The following is an 18772-nucleotide window of genomic DNA, read 5'->3' as shown; positions in this document are numbered from 1 at the left end:
CCCGAAGGATAGTCTTGGCTGATTTCACCGCCGCCTCCGCCCTGCCGTTGGACTGTGGGTAACCAGCGGACGACTGACGAATGGTTACTCCCCATCGAGCTAGGAAGGAGCGCATATCAGCGCTCACTAGGCTGGCTCCGCCGTCCACAGAGAGCTCCTCGGGGACTCCACTCTCATGGAAATAGCGTCTGAACAGCGTGACGAGTTGCCTGGTCGTCGTGGTGCAGAGGAAATCAAGCTTGATCCAGCCAGTGAGTCGGTCTGCGTAGACTAGGTAGTGGTTCCCCCGGATCTCGAACAGATCGGCGACCACGCGCTGGAACGGGTAGTCCGGCGGCGGTGTCATGATCAAGGGCTCGCTGGCCTGAGACGGTGCATGGCGGTCGCACTCAGTGCAGTGGGCTCTGCTGCGATGAATATCCGCCTCGAAGCCGGGCCAATAGACCGAGGCTCTGGCGCGCCGCAGCATACTGTCATCACCTTGGTGGGCTGCGTGCAAGTTCCGGGCCACCTGTTTGCGGAGAGACACGGGTATCACCAGTCGGAGTGGGCCGTCTTCGAATGAGTAACAGATCAATCCGTCTGCTATGCTCAATCTATCTCTAACTTTGTGAAATGTCTTCATCTCTCCGGCTTCCTGAGTCGGGCTAGCCGGCCAGTTGCCCGTCTGCACTCGCTGTCTCAATTGCAAGTAGCCGTCATCTTCCTCAGCAGCCTGCCGGACCGTCTCGTGATCGATTGTGAGTGCCTCATCACATTGCGCCACTGCGGTCAGCGCTGCCACGTGCAGCTCATGCTCCAGATGTAGGTCAGCCCTGGTGGGGTTCAGCCTCTCCACCGGGTAACGTGAGAGCGTGTCAGCAGCCTGGTTAGACCCTCCTGGGCGATACCTGATGTGGAATCTGAAGAGCAGTGTCTTCTCCTTCAGGCGGAGAAGACGAGGATTCGCAATGTCCTTCAGGGCTCTGTCGGAGAATAGCTTCACCAGAGGCCGGTGGTCGGTGATTATCTCAAGCTGCTGACATCCGAGGAGGAAGAGCCTGGCCTTCTGGAGCGCCCATACCACGGCGGTTGCCTCGCCTTCCACAGCAGCGTAATTCTGCTCGGCTGTCGTGGCGTGTCTGCTGCCGCATAGCGCTAATCTCCAGCCGTCTTTACAGCAGAACGGCGTGTCCGGCCCAGAGCAAGAACAGTACTGCTGCATTACGACAAAGCCCATGCCATTCCTGCTCCAGTCTGTTAACAACACTGTGGGCCGGTCCTTGTCGTAGTACCGCAGCCCTCTCTGGACGAGTTTGGTTAAGACTCGCTTGACTTCCTCAAACTTGTGCTGCAGCACCTCGTCCCAGTAGACCTTCTTGGATGAGGAGCATTTGAGCAGCTCCCGGAATGGCTCCATCAGCGGGCTGGTGGCGACGAATGGAGCCAGCTGATTTACCAGACCGTGGAATGATCGGATGTCGGTAATAGTCGGCTGGTTCGGCATCGGGAAGTTGGCGATCGCCGACAGCTTGTCGTTCGCTGGGTGGTAGCTCTCCCAGTTGAGCTGAAAGCCGACAAACTCGACCTCCTTCCGACAGAAGCGGAACTTCTCCGGTGACAGTGTGACACCAGCCTCAGCGCACCGGGTCAGGTAATCCCAGCAGTGCCAGAAGGCGCCCTCGATGCTCTTGTCATGCAGAAGTACATCGTCCACACATTTAAATTTCCTTGGGATGTCGACTACTGCGTCATCGTACCGCTTGGTGTAGGCATCGGAGGCTGATATGTGGCCCATCGGAGTCCGCAAGTATCTGTACCGGCCCCACGGTGTAATAAAAGTGGTCAGCGGCCGGCTCTCCTCCGCTAGGGGGACTTGGTGGAAGCCCCAGAATGCGTCGAGCGTGGTCTTGTAGGTGTGGTTGGGCACTGAAGAGACCATATCAAAAGGCGGCCTTGTGTGGTGGGTTTCACGGCGACAGAACTTATTCAGCTCCTGAAAATCTACTGTTCGCCTCGGTCGTCCGTTAGCCTTCGCCACCACTACCATCGGCGCGCACCAGACCGAAGGATCGCCAGCCGGCACCTTCTCGATGACTCCCCTCCTCACATCCTCGTCCAGTTGGGCCTTCACCTCGTCCTCCCAGTGTTTACTGATTGGGATGGGTGTGTGCCGGGCGTATGGCACAGCACCGGGCAGCAAGTGGATGGTGTGAGGCGGCCCTTTCATGGCCGGCAGCGGGGTGGCCTCATTGTTGAATGCAGTGGTTGCGAAACTCTGACGCAGGTATTCCTCCAGCTGAGGCACATTAGCCTCGGACGGAGCGAACGGCAGACGATTCGGTCTCTTGGGTAGTCCCACACCCGCTGGATTCTCTCCGGTCTGCACATTTGCGGCCTGTGATGTACGCGGTCCGCGCACCTCGAAATCTCCAGTCGTCACGTTCTTCACGACCGCGTCGGTACATGGGCTCCGGGTGTGGTGTGGAAAGTTGGAATGCACGAGATTTAGTGATTTGCAGGCTCCAATTGACAGGAAAAGCCTCTTCACACCCCTGACGAAGAAGACCAGCTCAGTGGTCACTCGGTCCCCTACGCGCAGGTGACAGGTTTTCGAACCCAGCACCTTCAGTGCGCCGCCACCGGCGTGCCGGAGATTGGCGTCAGCCGGATCGATGTTGCCCTCGGTCAGGTGAAGAGCGCGCATCTGATCCAGTCCTGCGACGCAGCACTCCGCGCCAGTGTCAGCCACGGCCAACAGCCGGTAAACTGAACTTTCTGAGTGGCTGACTAAAACAGGTAACTCGTTTAAACACGAGTCAACACGCCGGCAAGCTTTCGTTACTTTATTAACAGACCACAGAACGCGGGCGGTGGCCCTATCCTCCACCACCTCAGGACGGATGCCGTCATCAGCTGGGTCAGGAGCAGGCACAGCGTCGGCTGTCAGCACGCTCACATGATGCCGACACTGAGCCCTGATGTGGCCGTGCTGGCCACAAGCAAAGCAGACAATCTTGGTAGGTTTCTGTTTGGTTCTCTGGTTTTGCTGCCTACCTGGGCCTTGGCCGTGTCTTTGGCCACTACTAGGACGCACAGATCTCTGTCGTTCCATCCGCGCCTTTCGATAGGTGCCTTGCAGTGCTGCCAACACGGCCGCGTCGCCACCAGCAGCCTCTTCCAGGGCGGTGAGCGCTGTACGGTCGACCGCCACTGGGCTGACCTCGCAGCTGCGCTGAGCGGACACCATGGCGGACTCAAACACCTCTATCTTGCTCGTCAGCTGCTCCAAGGACTTGTATTTGTCGAAGTTCTGGTGAATTTCCAGCTTTAACATCTCATTATTAAGGCCAGTGAACACCCGGTCTCGGATGAAGTCCTCGCTCAAGTCACCTTGGCAGTGAGTACAGCGAAAATCGCATTCTAAAGCCTGTTGCTCGCAGCGGTGGAGGAACTCTTTCCCCGACTCACCGTCATGTTGATGCATGAGATGAAACTTGGATCTCTCCTTGGCCGGGTTGGATGACTTCTTCAGAATGGATTCGATGGCATCCAAAGCTCCGTGTACTGACAGATCCGCCCAACGGTCGCCGTACTGTGCCTCAATGATCCGTTTAATCTTGTCGCCGCACTGCAGGCGAATATTGGCGACTGTCGTGGCCGCGCTCCACTGTGACATCTGGGCAAATTGAAGTATGTCACGCCGCCAGATGCGCCATTGCTGCAGTGACATACCGTACACCGCTTTCTCGGGCAGGGAGGTCGCCGGAATTCTCGCGGCGCCTGAGTCCGGCGGCTGGCGGGTCACGGTGCCCGTCGTGTTCCCTGTAGCGCCCAGCATCTGCTGCTGGAGCTCGCGGTTCTGAGCCTGCAGCTCCGTCTGTGTTCGCTGCTGCTGTTGGAGGACAGTGAGGAGAGTCTGCTGCTGGTCTTGTAACATCTGAAGCAGCTGGCGAGTGTCGAGGGCCGTGGGTGCGGCCTCACAACTCTGAGAAGCCGTCGGATCGGTTCCTCTTGGTTCCGGGCTGGCGTCGCCACTATCTTTCTCATTAGGTGCATTGTCGCCGCTTGTGTCCTGTTTCCCAGATGCCTGACCTCTCGTCTCTACAGGCATGTTGAAAATCTAGGCAGCACCAAATGTCAAAAACTTATAATACCGACCGCGCCATGTCGGGATGTCTGCAAACAGTGGATGCAAGAAGATCACTCTGTTTATTTTTCACGAACACAGGAATCAATTTACTTCTTGAAAAGTCACGGCTCGAGATAAACTAAATGCAAAGTATGCATGAGTGGCTTTCACCAGGAGAAAGTAAAGAAAGCATATACGGGTGACTTCATGCGGGAGATATCCGCTTATGACATCTCACACAGGGAAGTAAGTGCAAGGTGCGACCCTGTCTGGACTACCGTCAGTTGAACAGCCACGTACCTGCGCACACAGCAGAGGCCGACGTCTGCCTGCACAGACACGCTGCGGAGGTGGCGCCGCCACGGTAAGAATCTCGCCGTGGTGGATTTGAAGCGAGCTTACCTGCAGATTCGCACAGACCAGCGCCTCTGGCCATTTCAGACCGTGATTGTCGGCGGACGGCGTTATGCGTTGACGAGGGTCGGGTTCGGATTGAACGTGGCCCCGCTGATGATGAAGAAGGTGGTGCAAGCGGTCCTCAGCCAAGACGCCGATGTGGAGCGCGCCACAATACCGTATGTGGACGACCTGTGTGTCGATGAGGACATTGTTACGGCCGATCGTGTAGTGGAGCACTTCTCTAAGTACGGCCTGGAGTGCAAGCCTCCAGAGAGAGTCCAGGACGGAGCACGGCTGCTGGGCCTGCGGGTTGGAGTCGCAGGAGACGGTGATCTCCACTGGACTCGGGATAACGCAGTCGGTGCCCCTCCTGACGTCATGACACGCCGCGCTGTGTTCTCCTGGTGCGGACCTCTGGTGGCGCACATGCCAGTGTGCGGCTGGCTGAGGCCGGCGGCAGCCTGGCTGAAACGTCGAGTCAATGCTGTGACTCACCACTGGGACGACGTTACCGACGATCCAGAGCTGCGCGAGCAGATAATGTACGTGGCTGAGCGGATGGTGGATGATCCAGCGCGAGGTCACTGGCACGTCAGTGGAGACAGTGCTGCCGTGTGGACGGACGCCTCCTCTGTGGCGGCGGGAATCGCTCTGGAGACGCAAGATGGAAACATCATCGAAGACGGCTGCTGGCTTCGAAAGGATGAGACGACTCACATAAATATGGCAGAGCTAGATGCCGCCCTGCGAGGCCTCAATTTAGCTATCGCCTGGGGCATGCGAGTCATCGAGCTAAAAACGGACTCGGCCACTGTTCATCGCTGGGTCGACGATGCATTAAGTAGCCGAGCACGTCTCCGCACTAAGGCCCACGGGGAAATGCTGATACGGCGCCGAGTCGACATAGTCAAGCAGTTGGTCGCCGAATTCAACCTGCATCTGACAGTGACTCTGGTGAAGTCGGCGGACAACAAAGCGGACTGCCTCAGCCGGGTTCCCGCTGAGTGGCTGCGCGGTACACTGAACGGAGAGTCCGCTGGGACGTGTGGTGCTGCGGTGAATGCTGAGTGCACCAGCGGTGATGAAGATAGCTCCAGCACGAGCGGTGATGGCGGCGATGGCGTCGGGGCAGATGGGACCGAGGACGAAGAAAGAGGACGGCGAGCAGCGGTTCGCGAGGTGCACACCCGCGCAGGCCATCCTGGAGTACGGAGAACGCTGTTCTTCGCTCGGCGCGAGATTTCTCCGAACATTACGAGGAGAGAGGCGCGTGCTGTCGTGTCCCACTGTGACGCATGCAGGTCTATCGACCCAGCACCAGTTAAGTGGAAGCCTGGGAAGCTGGAGGTGAACGAGTCCTGGACTAGGCTGGCGATTGACGTCACGCACCACCAGCGCAGTCTGTACCTGTCGGTGGTCGACTGCGGTCCTTCGAGGTTCAGTTTGTGGAGATTGCTTCGAAGGGCAGATTCAGCGCACGTCATTGAAGAGCTGCATCGAATTTTCAATGAACGTGGAGCTCCAGAAGAGATCCTGGCGGATAATGATACCGCCTTTCGCAGTCGGGCGTTTGCAGTGTTCGCGGCAAAGTGGAAAACTCGGCTGAGGTTCTGCGCCGTCTACCGCCCAAGTGGAAATGGTGTGGTAGAGAGGAATCATCGGACCGTGAAGGTCATAGCCGCAAGAACAAGGTGCACCGTCGGCGATGCCGTGCATCTCTACAACGTAACGCCTCAGGACGGACAGAGCTCGGCTACGACGCCAGCCGGACACATCTACCGGTACCCGGTCAGGGACAGCGTGAGGACAGACACTGGCACTGGTGGTGATCCAGCAGACGGCAGCGGTCCGGAGGGCAGGGACAGCACCTACACTGTCGGGGACGCCGTGTGGGTCCGACAGCCTGGATCACGTTGTGGTGATAGGTCGCAGCCGGGTTTTGTTACCAGGGTGCCGTCACTTCATATTGTGGAAGTGGACGGGGCCCCATGGCACGTTGGTGATGTCGGCACCGCAGTGAGAGTGACCCTTGAAGGTCAGGGGGTGGTGTTTGATGTGGGATGGTTCGGCACCGCAGTGAGAGTGACCCTTGAAGGTCAGGGGGTGGTGTTTGATGGTGCCTCACTCTATTTGTATTTTATGTAATTGACGGAACGCATAGTAATTTTATCTCGCGCAAAAACACGCTGATGGAAAATTTGATGTGCAGATTTGAGGAGAAAAAATACAGTCGGTTTTTGGATGAAGTTAACCGTCTTTTATATTCTATTTGTTTTATATTACAGTTACCCAATCGTCCAATTATCTCCTGATTGATGCCTTCTCTTTGTCAGTCATTCTGAGGCTGAAACCCTATCGGAAAAGCTACCCAGCCACTCTCTGATGAATGCTTTTCTTATGGCAGTCAGTCATGTTATGCCTGACACACTTTGCGAGAGGGCAAAGTTCGAGTTTATGTACTCAATCATAATCATCAGTCACAATCGTAACTCAGTCAATCATGTTCATACTATTCTAGCCAGAAGCATCTTGAGTTCTCCCTCCCCATAAATCGCATTGTACGTACCGTATATCCAGTGTTTATCGTGCCCAACTCACCCGGACCGTCCTTGCGCCAGCAGATGTCGCATGGAAAGCTGATATCCCATGGGGAGCTGGAGGAGGCCCGTGCTTGGCTGAATCTGGCGAATGGCGAGGACCACCAGGAGAAGGCTCCACGGCCCGCCGCCGGTAGGCGTCGGTATTCCTACCGTCGCCGTCCGGCGGTGCACCTGGTCCTCGGGGACTCGGTGGGCAGGGACGCTCGCCTGGCCTCACGATATCCCCGCGACCTGGTCATCGATCGCTGCCGCGGCGGGGCGACATGGACGACCGTTCTGAAGAACCTCCAAGACGACCTCCTGCCCTGGCTCCATGCGAAGGACACATTCCACCTCGAGCCGGGGCACATAATCATCTGGCTGAGTGGCAACGACAGCCATAGCCGCTCCACCGGGCTCGGACGGATCTCCGACGAGTTAAGCCTACAAGTCAAGGTGTCCGTCCGAGAGACGCTGCTGCGCCTCTCAGAGAAGCAGCCGGCGACCATCATCGTGCTGGGCCCGCTCCCGCGCCCCGACGGCCAAGTCAGCGGACTGGCGTGAGAGAAAACGGCCTCCTATCATCAAGAGAGGGCGACCAAGGAGGCCATCGAGTCAGCCAAGGACCTGCTCCACTGCCCGGCGACGCTGGTGCTGCTGGGCCGCGCGCTGACCAAGAAGAGCGGCGGCCGGCACTCAGTGACGGCGGAGTGCCAGGGGGCCTGGTACAAATCAGATGGCGTCCACCTCAACGCAGCTGGTTATGCCAAGATGGCCGACCTCCTGCCCGTCTGGCTCCGCCTGCCCTAGCCCTCGCCCGCACATGGGGGGCGGGAGGGTGGTTGCCACCCCCCAGGTAGTCTTTCTGCTCTGCACTCAACATTTTTAAAGCTAGAAGGCTGATTTTTCGTATAGCGGCTCCTCTATCTTTTCTTGATGTCCACTGAAAATTTCAAGTTTCTGTGATTTTTGGTTTCGGAGATATTTTTCAGGTCATGTCATGACCCAAATGGCCAATTCTCAACATCTTGCGTTTGCCATGGGCCTTGTGAGCTTTTGACACCCTGATTTCGGCCTTTTTTTGCCAGTCTCACCTCCCACCTATCATGGAACATGTTGTTCGACGATGTACAGCGGTCAAGGTCAGGGTCAAGGTCAACCTAGGTCATCTAAGATAATTGCGTTTTAGGCAAGCTGAATTTACTTTTTGTGAAGTTTTTTGACTGCATTTTTGGTAAAAGCTTCTCAGATCATGATTTCATGTAATATGAACCCAAAAACAATCGGTGCACACATCAGTATACACACAGACACACACAGACATACAAACACGTATAATTGACCTTGACCTAACATGACCTGAAATGACCTCAGCAGCAAAATTCTGGTCGGGTAGTGTGACAAAGAGGTTCTAGCTGGCTCGGCACCAGAAAACAGCATCGTCATCGGTATTTGATAAGCAGCGCACTTGATTCCAACGGTGACCCAAAACAGCAACATTTTTTAGTTTGACCTGACCTGGAAGGTCAATGACTGACCTGAGAAGGTAAAACTGGGTATCATTGGATTCGTCTCTTCCCAAAGAATCTTTTAGGTCTTTACCGCTAAGCTCTATCTCCAACAGGAACGAAATGGCGCGGGGGGGTGGCAACCCCCCCCCCCATGTGCGTTCTAGGATGGGAAAATGGCATGTGCGGGCGAGGGCTAGAGGCGAGAGCGGGTGGCGGCGGCGAAATGCCGCGTGAGTGAGTCGCGAGCGTTTATCGTTTTGCTTTCGGCTTTTGTATTGCGGTGTTAATTTTCGAAAATATTATTTGCCTATTTTCGAGTGGGGAGTATGTTGCGTTTGTCGCGTTTGCGTAGAAATTGCCGTAGAGATACGTACCTTTATTTGTGATACTCGGCGTCCCGCACCGCGCTCGCGCCGAGACCGCTCGGCGCCGGAGGCGCACGCAGGTCACGTGACACGACGTGACCACGGGCCGGGGCGGCGGGGCGCGCGGCAGTTAGCATTCCGAGCTGGCTGCGGGCGCGCCCCACCGTCTACCGTCTTTTCGATAGTCACAGAAGCATACCTACCTACGGGGTAAGAGCGGCATTCTGAGCCCGCTTTGTCATCTTACCGACCCGACTGATCGTCGTTTATTTTGTTTAGTTGATTTGCGAGGCTTTGGCATCTTTGTATCTTCGAATATCTTTGTATAACGTTTTGGTTGTTTTTGAACTGTGAAAAATATACATATCTGAAACTACCTAATTTGTGTCATCCGGCCGAAATAATTCAGTAAACTTAACAAAAAGGTCACGTGATCAAAATTTTCATAAATTGAAAATCCGAGACAGCCAGAATGTTTGTTGGTTGATTGTGAGTTGAGCCATATAAAGTTTTTTATCGTAGAAAACCAATAGTTTCTGAGTTATAGGCCGCCAAACATAGGGCTGCAGCGCGACCTCCAGGAATTGCCCGAGGCTATATCTCGGAAACTGTTGTTCGAAGAAAAAAAATCCTTGCCACAGCCGGATTCCCGGCCCATCACAACCCATTAGACCAATTTTAAGCAAAAAATAAAATATGAGGGTGCAGGGCACTTGTCGATTTGTCGTGGAACGCCCTCAGGTGGAGTGAAGAGCTTGAGGGGAAAGACACAGAACAATCACGGAGCTTCTTCACCGATACCATTCAGGATGTAGTGAAGCAGACAATTCCGTTGTCCCGAACGTATGTGCAAGCAAAAAGACAAAAATGGATGACAGACCGAGTGCTCGCCATGATAGCAAGAAAGAGGAAGCATGGAAGGTTGTCAGAAAGAACAAGAGGTTATGGAAGAAATATAGGAATATAAGGAACCAGGTTACAAAAGAAATACGACAAGCTAAACATGACTATGAACACAGGCTAACCAGTGAGGTTAGATCAAACCCGAAGGCATTTTACGCATATGCCAGAAGCAAATCATCAATCAAAAATGAACTTAATCATATGAGGAAGACTAATGGGGAGATTACAGAGACAACTGCAGAAACATGTGAGGTTTTGAATCTGGAATTTCAGAAGGTGTTTAACAAACCTACTGAATCTGAAACATTGCCTGCAATTCTTCCCTCTCAAGCCCATGTGATTGAGACCATTGACATTGATACAGAGGAGGTTGAGAAGGTGTGTGGTGCGCCTGCGTTATTCGTTGCCTCGTCTCGATGATGCAATAACCACGTGTGTCGCCGGCCGGCACGGGAGTCCCCGGGCCGGCGCAGACCGATTCGCGCGCCGACTTGTTGTGACGTTGCTACCCTCCCCCCCCCCCGGTGCTGGGGGCGGCCCAGGGCGCGCCAGTGAACATTGTACCCTTTTACGAGGCGACCGCGTGTCTGCAGCCTGCATTGCAGCAGTCTGCTGACCAATCCGCGCTCGATCCGTCGCCGCGTGGTCTCCGAGTGTTTCTGCGCATGTCTGGGGCCCAGCCCGCTGCGTCGGGCCGCGCGCTCCCCCGATATTCTAGGCCGAGCTCTTGACCCGAGCAGACGCGTCACGTCTGGCTCCATTAGGCCCGTTCTGTCGGGGATTTAGAACCTTTAGATTAGGCAGGGCATTCTTGGCAAACTTGGATTCCATTCTCGTCTTTTCGTCACTCCACTGCATGATTCGTTGTTTCGGTTTTTGCCTTCGTTTTGGAGCTTGAAATATAACATCCCGCTCTTTAATTAATTCTTTTACTTGGGGCCGTTTGGATCGAACTGATTGAATTTTTGGAACACGCACCAGGTTGATATTTTCCATTTCTGATTAACGTAAAATCCAGTCACTGATATGTGGTGAACAGCCCCACAGCACCACAGGTGCTTGAGGGCCTGAATGCTTCATCTGCTCCGGGGCCTGATCGGCTTCACCCTAAGGTGTTGATCGAATGTGCAAAATGTTTGTCTAAGCCACTGCAAATCATATTTAAAAAATCTCTCAGATCAGGCATTGTCCCAACACTCACAAACAGTTTTAGAACATTCGATGATTGGTTTACTCCGAGGCATCCGGCCAGTCTCAATTTTCGGTAAATGCTCTTGACACCAAGACATAAGATGCCGAAATTTCCAGAAAGTCAACGAATAGCAAACGCTGTCCCAATACATAAGAAGGGTTGTAAACTTGATGCCATGAACTATAGGCCTGTAAGCTTAACATATGTCACTTGTAAATGCATGGAGAAGTTGATTGTGTCCAAAATGATGTGCCATCTATAAGATAATAGTTTCTTCAGCAAAACTCAACATGGGTTCAGAAGAGGTATGTCGTGTCTAACTCAACTGCTCGAGTTCTTTGGTGATATTGAAGATGCCTTGGATGAAGGAAAGTCAGTAGATACTGTATATTCCAGGGATGCGGAGCCGGAGCCGGAGCCGGAGCCGGAGCCGGAGCCGGAGCCGGAGCCGTGAAACAATATAGCCTGGAGCCGGAGCCGGAGCCGTCAAAAAAGGGGGCGACTCCGGCTCCTTTTCTTAAGAGGAAACAATTATTTACCTAGTTCGGTTTGACAGTGCAAGGCGTAAAACAATGTGGTATTCAAAATAGCCTTGTTATACAAATACAGAAGCAGCGTGTACCAATCCCATCGCCTTTTTTCTTCCACCCGTATTTAATTGATCGCATACCTAGGGGATGTACTGAGTAGAAGCCGGAGCCGGAGCCGCCGGAGCCGCCGGAACCGGATCATTTTACTCGGAGCCAGAGCCGGAGCCGGAGCCGCCATGACATTTCACCCGGAGCCGGAGCCGGAGCCGATTTTTTTCTCCGGAGCCGGAACCGGAGCCGTCTGAAATTTCCACGGCTCCGCATCCCTGGTATATTTAGATTGTAAAAAACTTTCGACACAGTTCCCCACAAGCATCTTACGCTGAAAGTGGAGGCTGCAGGAATTGGAGGACACATATTAAACTGGATTAGAAACTACTTGCATCAGCGCGAACAGAGAGTTGTCCTAGCAAACTCTTACTCAAGCTGGATAAGGATATGGAGTGGGGTGCCACAAGGAAGTGTGCTCGGGCCAGTACTGTTCCTTATTTATATTAACGATCTCCTGGATGGCCTTGTCCCGGATTGAAAGTTATTTGCTGATGATGCAAAAGTTTATAGAGTAGTACAAGATCCTTCAGATACATATACATATTACAAGAAGACCTGAACAAGCTGAGTGAATGGAGCAGCATGTGGAAGCTGAAATTCAACAGTTCTAAATGCAAAATTATGCACTTTGGCAAGAGAAACCCTGAGATCACGTATCATCTTGATGGTGTCCCGCTTCAACGAACGACTAAAGAACGAGACTTAGGCGTAATTGTTACTAATGATATGATGGCTCATGACCATGTTGCTAGTGTCGCTGCATCAGCTAACTCCATGCTTGGCAGAATAAGGAAGACATTTAGGCTTGCTTAGATGAGGTGACTCTCCCAGCTCTTTATAAGGCACTTGTCCGGCCACGACTGGAATATGCAGTACAGGCTTGGTCCCCCCAACTAAGGGGTGACCTTGCAACATTAGAGAAGGTCCAGAGGCGGGCCACAAAATTAATCCCAGCATTGTCCAAATGTCCAAGCTGCCATACGAAGTGAGACTGAAGAAACTTAACCTCACAACACTGGAGAAAATAAGGCAAAGAGGGGATATGATTCAGGTCTTCAAGATACTAAAAGGATATGACAAGATTCAAGATAACTTTATTGAACTTCAGACATTGGCGCACAGACATAGGACTCGTGAACACAACCTGAAACTCAAGAAGGGGAGGTTTAAGAGCAAGAAAAGGTCAAGGTTCTTTTCGGCAAGAATAGTAAATGAATGGAATAAGCTCCCACAATGGGTGGTAAATAATAAATTGCAAGAGTATTGGATCCTTGAAAAACCAGTATGACTACTTCACGTCTGCTTAAAGGGACCCTCCCACCTAACATTAGATTTGAGTTGAGATAGCCAAAATGGGGTCCCTGGCTCACAATTACCGGTTTCGGCACTCACAACATCGAGCAATGCCTTAAATCGGAAATATTGAATTTCAAAATTGCAGCATTTTGATTCAGAGGGGCTAATGCATAGGAATACCCCTATGAATGTGTGACGTCAGCGCAGATCAGGGCTGGTAAAAAAGCAAATTGCGTCCCCGACCAAAAAATGAGAGCGAAAAATGACCCCGACCTTTTTACGATTCATGTATGCAGGCTGCATGCAACTACGATGCGCGTTTCCTTAGGTTTCATTTCTATATTTTCTTTTTTTTACGAGCAGTCATATGTACTAAATTGCTTATCAGACTCGCGCTTCGAAATTTCCAGTTTGTTAATTAAATGTCACGGCATCACTCGGTCAGCGGGTAGCGTAACAGACGAAGAACCCGGAAAGGGTAGGGGGCGCTACGATCGTCGAACAGATGCAATAGGTGTCGCTATTGTATCGGTAGCTCACAACGACGACGGCTAGAAACTATCGACCCCGCATGAATTTACCATGTCCAACCGGTCCGACCCCGGTTCCGAATCTAGTCGTTTGTCTAGTCGTATAGCTGGCTACAACTGGTCGTCAATCAACCCCGCTTGAAATAGCACAGCCGACAGCGGGGTCGGTGTCTAAGCGTCTGTTAGTATGTGTTTGATCATCTAGTTTGATCTAGTTTTCGTTAGCAACTGTCGACGGTAGTTTTGCTGTTAACGGAAGTGAGTTGTGGCTACTAATTGTTCATAACCATGTTGTAGGTATGTATTAGGTATAGGGGCTTTTTATGTCCTTGTTAAAGGGGATATACGTTGTGGATTCAATGATATCTTTTACTTGCGTTTAGTTTCTGCTTTATTTGAAAGTTATTTATTACTGTAAAAGTTTACTAAATGTGGTAATTTTGACCCCGGGTACTTGAACTTTTACTGGTACTGTGTCCCCGACGACGTCAATAGGACATAACACTTTACCAGCCCTGGGCTGCAGATATCTAACGATTTTTAAATGTTTGACTAAAACGTTTTGTAGCACGCGGTGGTATATGCTGCTTTGCGCGCAACAAGTGCCGCACTTTCAGCTGCCAAACTATTGCTTCCAAATAAAGTCGCTAGGAACAGCGGAGATCCCAAAAAGTAAACAAAAGTAAAAGTCTAATATCTTGAAAACCAGTGAATATTTTTCGGTGAAATTTGGTAGATATTCGTTTTCGCTCTTTCTGAACCGAGCGACATCACTTTCATGCCAATTCATAAACTTTTTTGAAGGTGGGAGGGTCCCTTTAAGATGAGAGGCAGCATCACGAGGTTTCCTGCTTCCTTGTCCTCTCCTTCTAACTTCTAGGTGAGAACTTCTAGGTAAGTGTATATATGACAGTACCTACCGTCTTCTATCTATATACCAAATTTTAGATCGATATCTCTTTTTTTGGCAAAGTTATAGCGAAAAAAAACTTCAAAATGATGTTAAATTTACAAACTACTCAATTTTTGGCAATTCTAGACCACGTAGGACAAAACAAAGACCACCATTAGACTCCCCGTGACGAGCTGCATCGAATCGATACCCATTTTATGCAAAAATATCAACTTTGAAATTTGAACTAATTTGACCTAATTTGACCTGACCTTCACCAGAACGTAACCTAGGCTGGCCCCCCTTTGACCTGACCTGTGACGTCATCGGTTTGCCCTAGCCCGGCCCATTGGCGGACCTCCTGTGGCGTCGCTGAGTCATCCATGAATTGAGCAACTAATGCAACTCAGCCTGAAAACTATTAACAATCAACCATGAACCTAATTTAATCAATCATACAAAATATTCAATTCTGAACCTAATTTAACCAAATCACACCAAATATTACTATGCAGGGCCAGGGTGACCCTTTCACATCACAAGGACAGCTCAAGGCCAATCACGCTCAATTACGCCCACCACAACCGGGCAACAAAATACACTCAAACGTTCGTTTTATTAGCTGCGACAGAAGCTGTTGGCACCGAGAAAAAGGAGCTGGAGCGACAAAAGCTGTGCTGCCATCCCATCTCAACTCAGTCCGTCATCAGCGGAACGCTCGTTTCCGAATGTCTGACGCTATAGGACATGACCGACCCCGAGACAATCAAAGGAGCCGACTCACTGGTGGATCCCCAGCTCGCCGCCCGGGCACAGCGGGGAGCCGACCCATCCCGGGCGGGTGCACGGACGCGGGACGCCGTCAACGGAGCTGGGTGACGGGGCGCCGTCACGGTCACCCCAACCGGGGGACCGGCCGCGAACCTGGGCGGCACGTTTCAACGGCACGCTGCAAGCTGTTGCCGGCACACGTGGCCATTTGGGTTTCCATGGAAACATCAACAAGCCCATTGCTCCAACACTACCACAAGTGTGACGTCAGCTCGCGAAATGCGCTGGCAGCGGCTGGCAGTGTGCCTTAACCCGCGCCCTGCTGGGGGGGGGGTGTTTGAACACCCCCCTTGTGGTTTTTCGCGAATATCTCAAAAACGGCGGCGCGGAGCGCCGCCGTTTTTGGTACACCTTATCATACATCAATTCTACACATGTTGTGAAAATTTCAGACCAAGGTCATTCATGGTCAGGTCACCAGGTCACTTGAAGTGACCTCACCTCATAAAAACTGTCAATGTCTGTCATAGCTACACCGAGTGACCGATCGCTTTGAAACTTTCAGCGATTGCTAAGAGCAATAGCATGTACAAAGTGTATATCTCAGAATTTTGATATCGATGACCTAAGGTCAGGTCAATTTTGCGACCTCCCCATTATAAGTCAATGGGAGAAAATTGAAATGCGCCTCTTTTGGATGAAAGACATTATAAACACTCCCAAACACCGAATTACAAGTGGTTTAGACACACTGAACTTGAAAATGGTGTCCGTGACACTTGTTTATGCCCTGGGGTCATCTTAGGTCACGAATGGTATCTAACAGTTTTTCGCAAATAACTTTTGATAGAGGCATGCTAGAGCGATGAAAACGCCTTAGATGTGTTCAGCTCGACGATACGGATCGACTGATATGCAACATGACCCTTTCCGGTCAGGTCATGACCTTGACCTGAGGTCAAATTTTCAAGTTGACCTTTAAAGGTCAAGTTATAGTTCATTCGATGCGTCTTGACGAGAGGAACACGATGCCGGTAAAAGTAAGCTCGTACAAGGCTTGGGTCAAAAGTTATTGCAGAAAAACTTTTCGAAAATATCGGCTATTTTTGCAGTTTTTGCCCCCTGCAGGCAAAACCGTTGACGTTAGGTCAAATCTGAGAAATTACTCAGAAAGGGCGTTAATAGGGCTATCGAATGCGCTTTTCCGCGGCGCTGTAGCTCTATTGGTTCCCGAGTTATGCGTTGGCTTCTTGGAAATTTTCGACATTCGACCTGGAAATCGGCGAAATTTTGCCTTCAATGACCTCTGGTGACCTGACCTTTGACCTGACCAAAATATTGACAGAAGTGATTTCGTCATTATTTTTTACGCTCTTTCGAACGCCGCCTTCCGCGTATCGCTACGTGGCCCAGGAGCCGAGTTACAAGGGGGGGGGGGTGTTCAAACACCCCCCCAGCAGGGCGTGGAAATCCAGGACCCCCAGCAGGGCGCGGGTTAACCAGCACCCTGATGGGGTCTGCCGAGCAACGCGGTCTGATGGGGGGGCTTTCCCCCCCTAAGATCTCGAGAACCGCGCAACATAGCGACAAGCGGCAAACGGCGTTGTATAGCCCCAACGGGGAACTACCTTGTGATCCAATTTCATTGACCTCGGTACAACCGATGACGTCACAGGTCAGGTCAAGTGTCGAATTTTCACCGTTTATAGGCATTTCAAGAGATGTGTTGTAAAATCGAGTAAAATACATGCCATTGAAAATCATCGATGGGGAATGGTCCATAAAACACATATTTTGCTATCTGAGGTCACTGAAACCAGGTCAGGTCACAGAGGTCAGGTCGCTGAGTGTCAAATCATAAAAATATCATGTGATCCATGCTTAATGGTTCACTTTACATGACAAATGCGATTATGTCGGTCAGGCAGCCTTTGGGACCAGTTAAGGTTATGTTCTGGTGAAGGTCAGGTCAAGGTCAGGTGAAATAAGGTCATATTCCAAACTTGATATTGTTGCATAAAATGGGTATCGATTCGATGCAGCTCGTCACGGGGAGACTAATGGTGGTCTTTGTTTTGCGCTACGTGATCTAGAATTGCTAAAAAACTGATTGAAAAATTTGACGTCATCAATTTCAAAGTATTTTTTCGCTATTACTTGGCCAGAAAAGGAAGTATCGATCTAAAATTTGGTATGTAGATAGAAGAGCGCAGAGACATTTTGTTTTTTGAAGTTCGATTTTTTGTTTTTTGTTCTGCTTTTTTTCTTTAAAAAAAAAATCGTTTGACTCTAACCACTCGGCTACGGCGACCTGCTAGATGCTAATGCTGTTTGCACTTTGAAGTCACACCTAGCCTCAATGGATGTATTCTTGTCCTGGATGGTAGTGACGTCACACAAGAGATGGCGCTACTTGGTCGGCCGTTTCGTGCAATACAGTTGGCGAATACGCGTCCAGGTTCACGCATTACCTGACCCGGCGACAGACGCATCCCTCCCATGGATTCGTCCCGATCCACGTCTTACCTGGCCCAGTGGCAGATGTATCTCTCCTATGGAGTCGTCCCGGGAGAATCGATCGTAGTCGTATATATGAAGATGGAGAACACGCGACTGCAATTTGTGAACCGGGTACCCTACCGAACAAAAGGCGAACAGCTTTCAATGCGGGGCACAGTCATAGATGGACGCCTACACTGTAAACCAAATTGACAAGTCTTGTGTAATATAACCAATCATCTCTTGGTATGTTTACCAACTGATACTTTTTAAACAAGCCGTTGTCTGGTGCATTACTTGTCAGGTGACAACTACGAGTCAATAGTTACTATGCACACCAACTTCTCAGTATCCAGACCAACTCTACATTTGTTTCAACGTTTGTTTCTTAACCAGTTTTGGAAACTTGTTGCCGCATGGTTATTCAACCGGCGCCTAACTTGTACTGGTCAGCTGGTCAGCATACACATGGTCAGCTGCGCCTGACGTCAGACTTGGCGGACCAATCAGCGGTCGCCGCCCGCCGTTGGCCCCGGCGCGGCGGTTTCGAACCAGCAGTTGACGCGCGGGCCGCCGTGCAGCCTGGAGCAGCGACGAGGGCTGTTCCAGCATTTGTGCAGTAAAAAGTGAAATCTGCGACTGTGGTGTTCGTGCTGTGAGTGAGGCCCCCTCTGGCCTGCGGGACGCACTAATCGTGCCTATACTCGCGTTCGAGACGCCTCCCTTCCCCTGCGCGCGCAATGTAAGTGGGCCAGACCTGTGCATGCACAGGTGAGCAGATGTTTTGCGGTCGGTGTTTTTTTTATATATAAATACATTTATTTGCCTTTAATTCAACTCTTTGTATTTTTAACTTAACTGATGGACATATACGGGCTGTAAAAGCTAATCTGGTTGGCGATCATTATTTATTCGAATTATCTGGGTGATGGTGCAACTGCCATGATTGTTATGGTCAATGTTCAGGAAATATTCGTCATACGGGCATGCTATACTTCTGGCTTGATGCGGTGCACAAAACCATGTTCTTCCACATACGCAGCAGTTCTTGCTTCAAAGACTTATATGCTGACGGTGCATGAT

General features: G+C 51.3%; 1 protein-coding gene across 1 annotated transcript in view; it reads right to left on the bottom strand.

The window, feature by feature from the left end:
* The window catches only part of LOC122393926 (synaptotagmin-7-like), a 220442-nt gene that overhangs the window by 83179 nt on the left and 118491 nt on the right, over window positions 1-18772 (bottom strand). The window contains 1 exon segment of the mRNA XM_043390406.1: window positions 17717-17826. Within this exon segment, the coding sequence (XP_043246341.1) occupies window positions 17717-17826 (110 nt within the window).

This window comes from Amphibalanus amphitrite, unplaced genomic scaffold (assembly GCF_019059575.1).
Source record: "Amphibalanus amphitrite isolate SeventyFive unplaced genomic scaffold, NRLGWU_Aamphi_draft 000563F_arrow, whole genome shotgun sequence".
In the NCBI taxonomy this organism is placed as follows: domain Eukaryota; kingdom Metazoa; phylum Arthropoda; class Thecostraca; order Balanomorpha; family Balanidae; genus Amphibalanus; species Amphibalanus amphitrite.
This window is presented reverse-complemented; position numbering and strand designations above follow the sequence as displayed.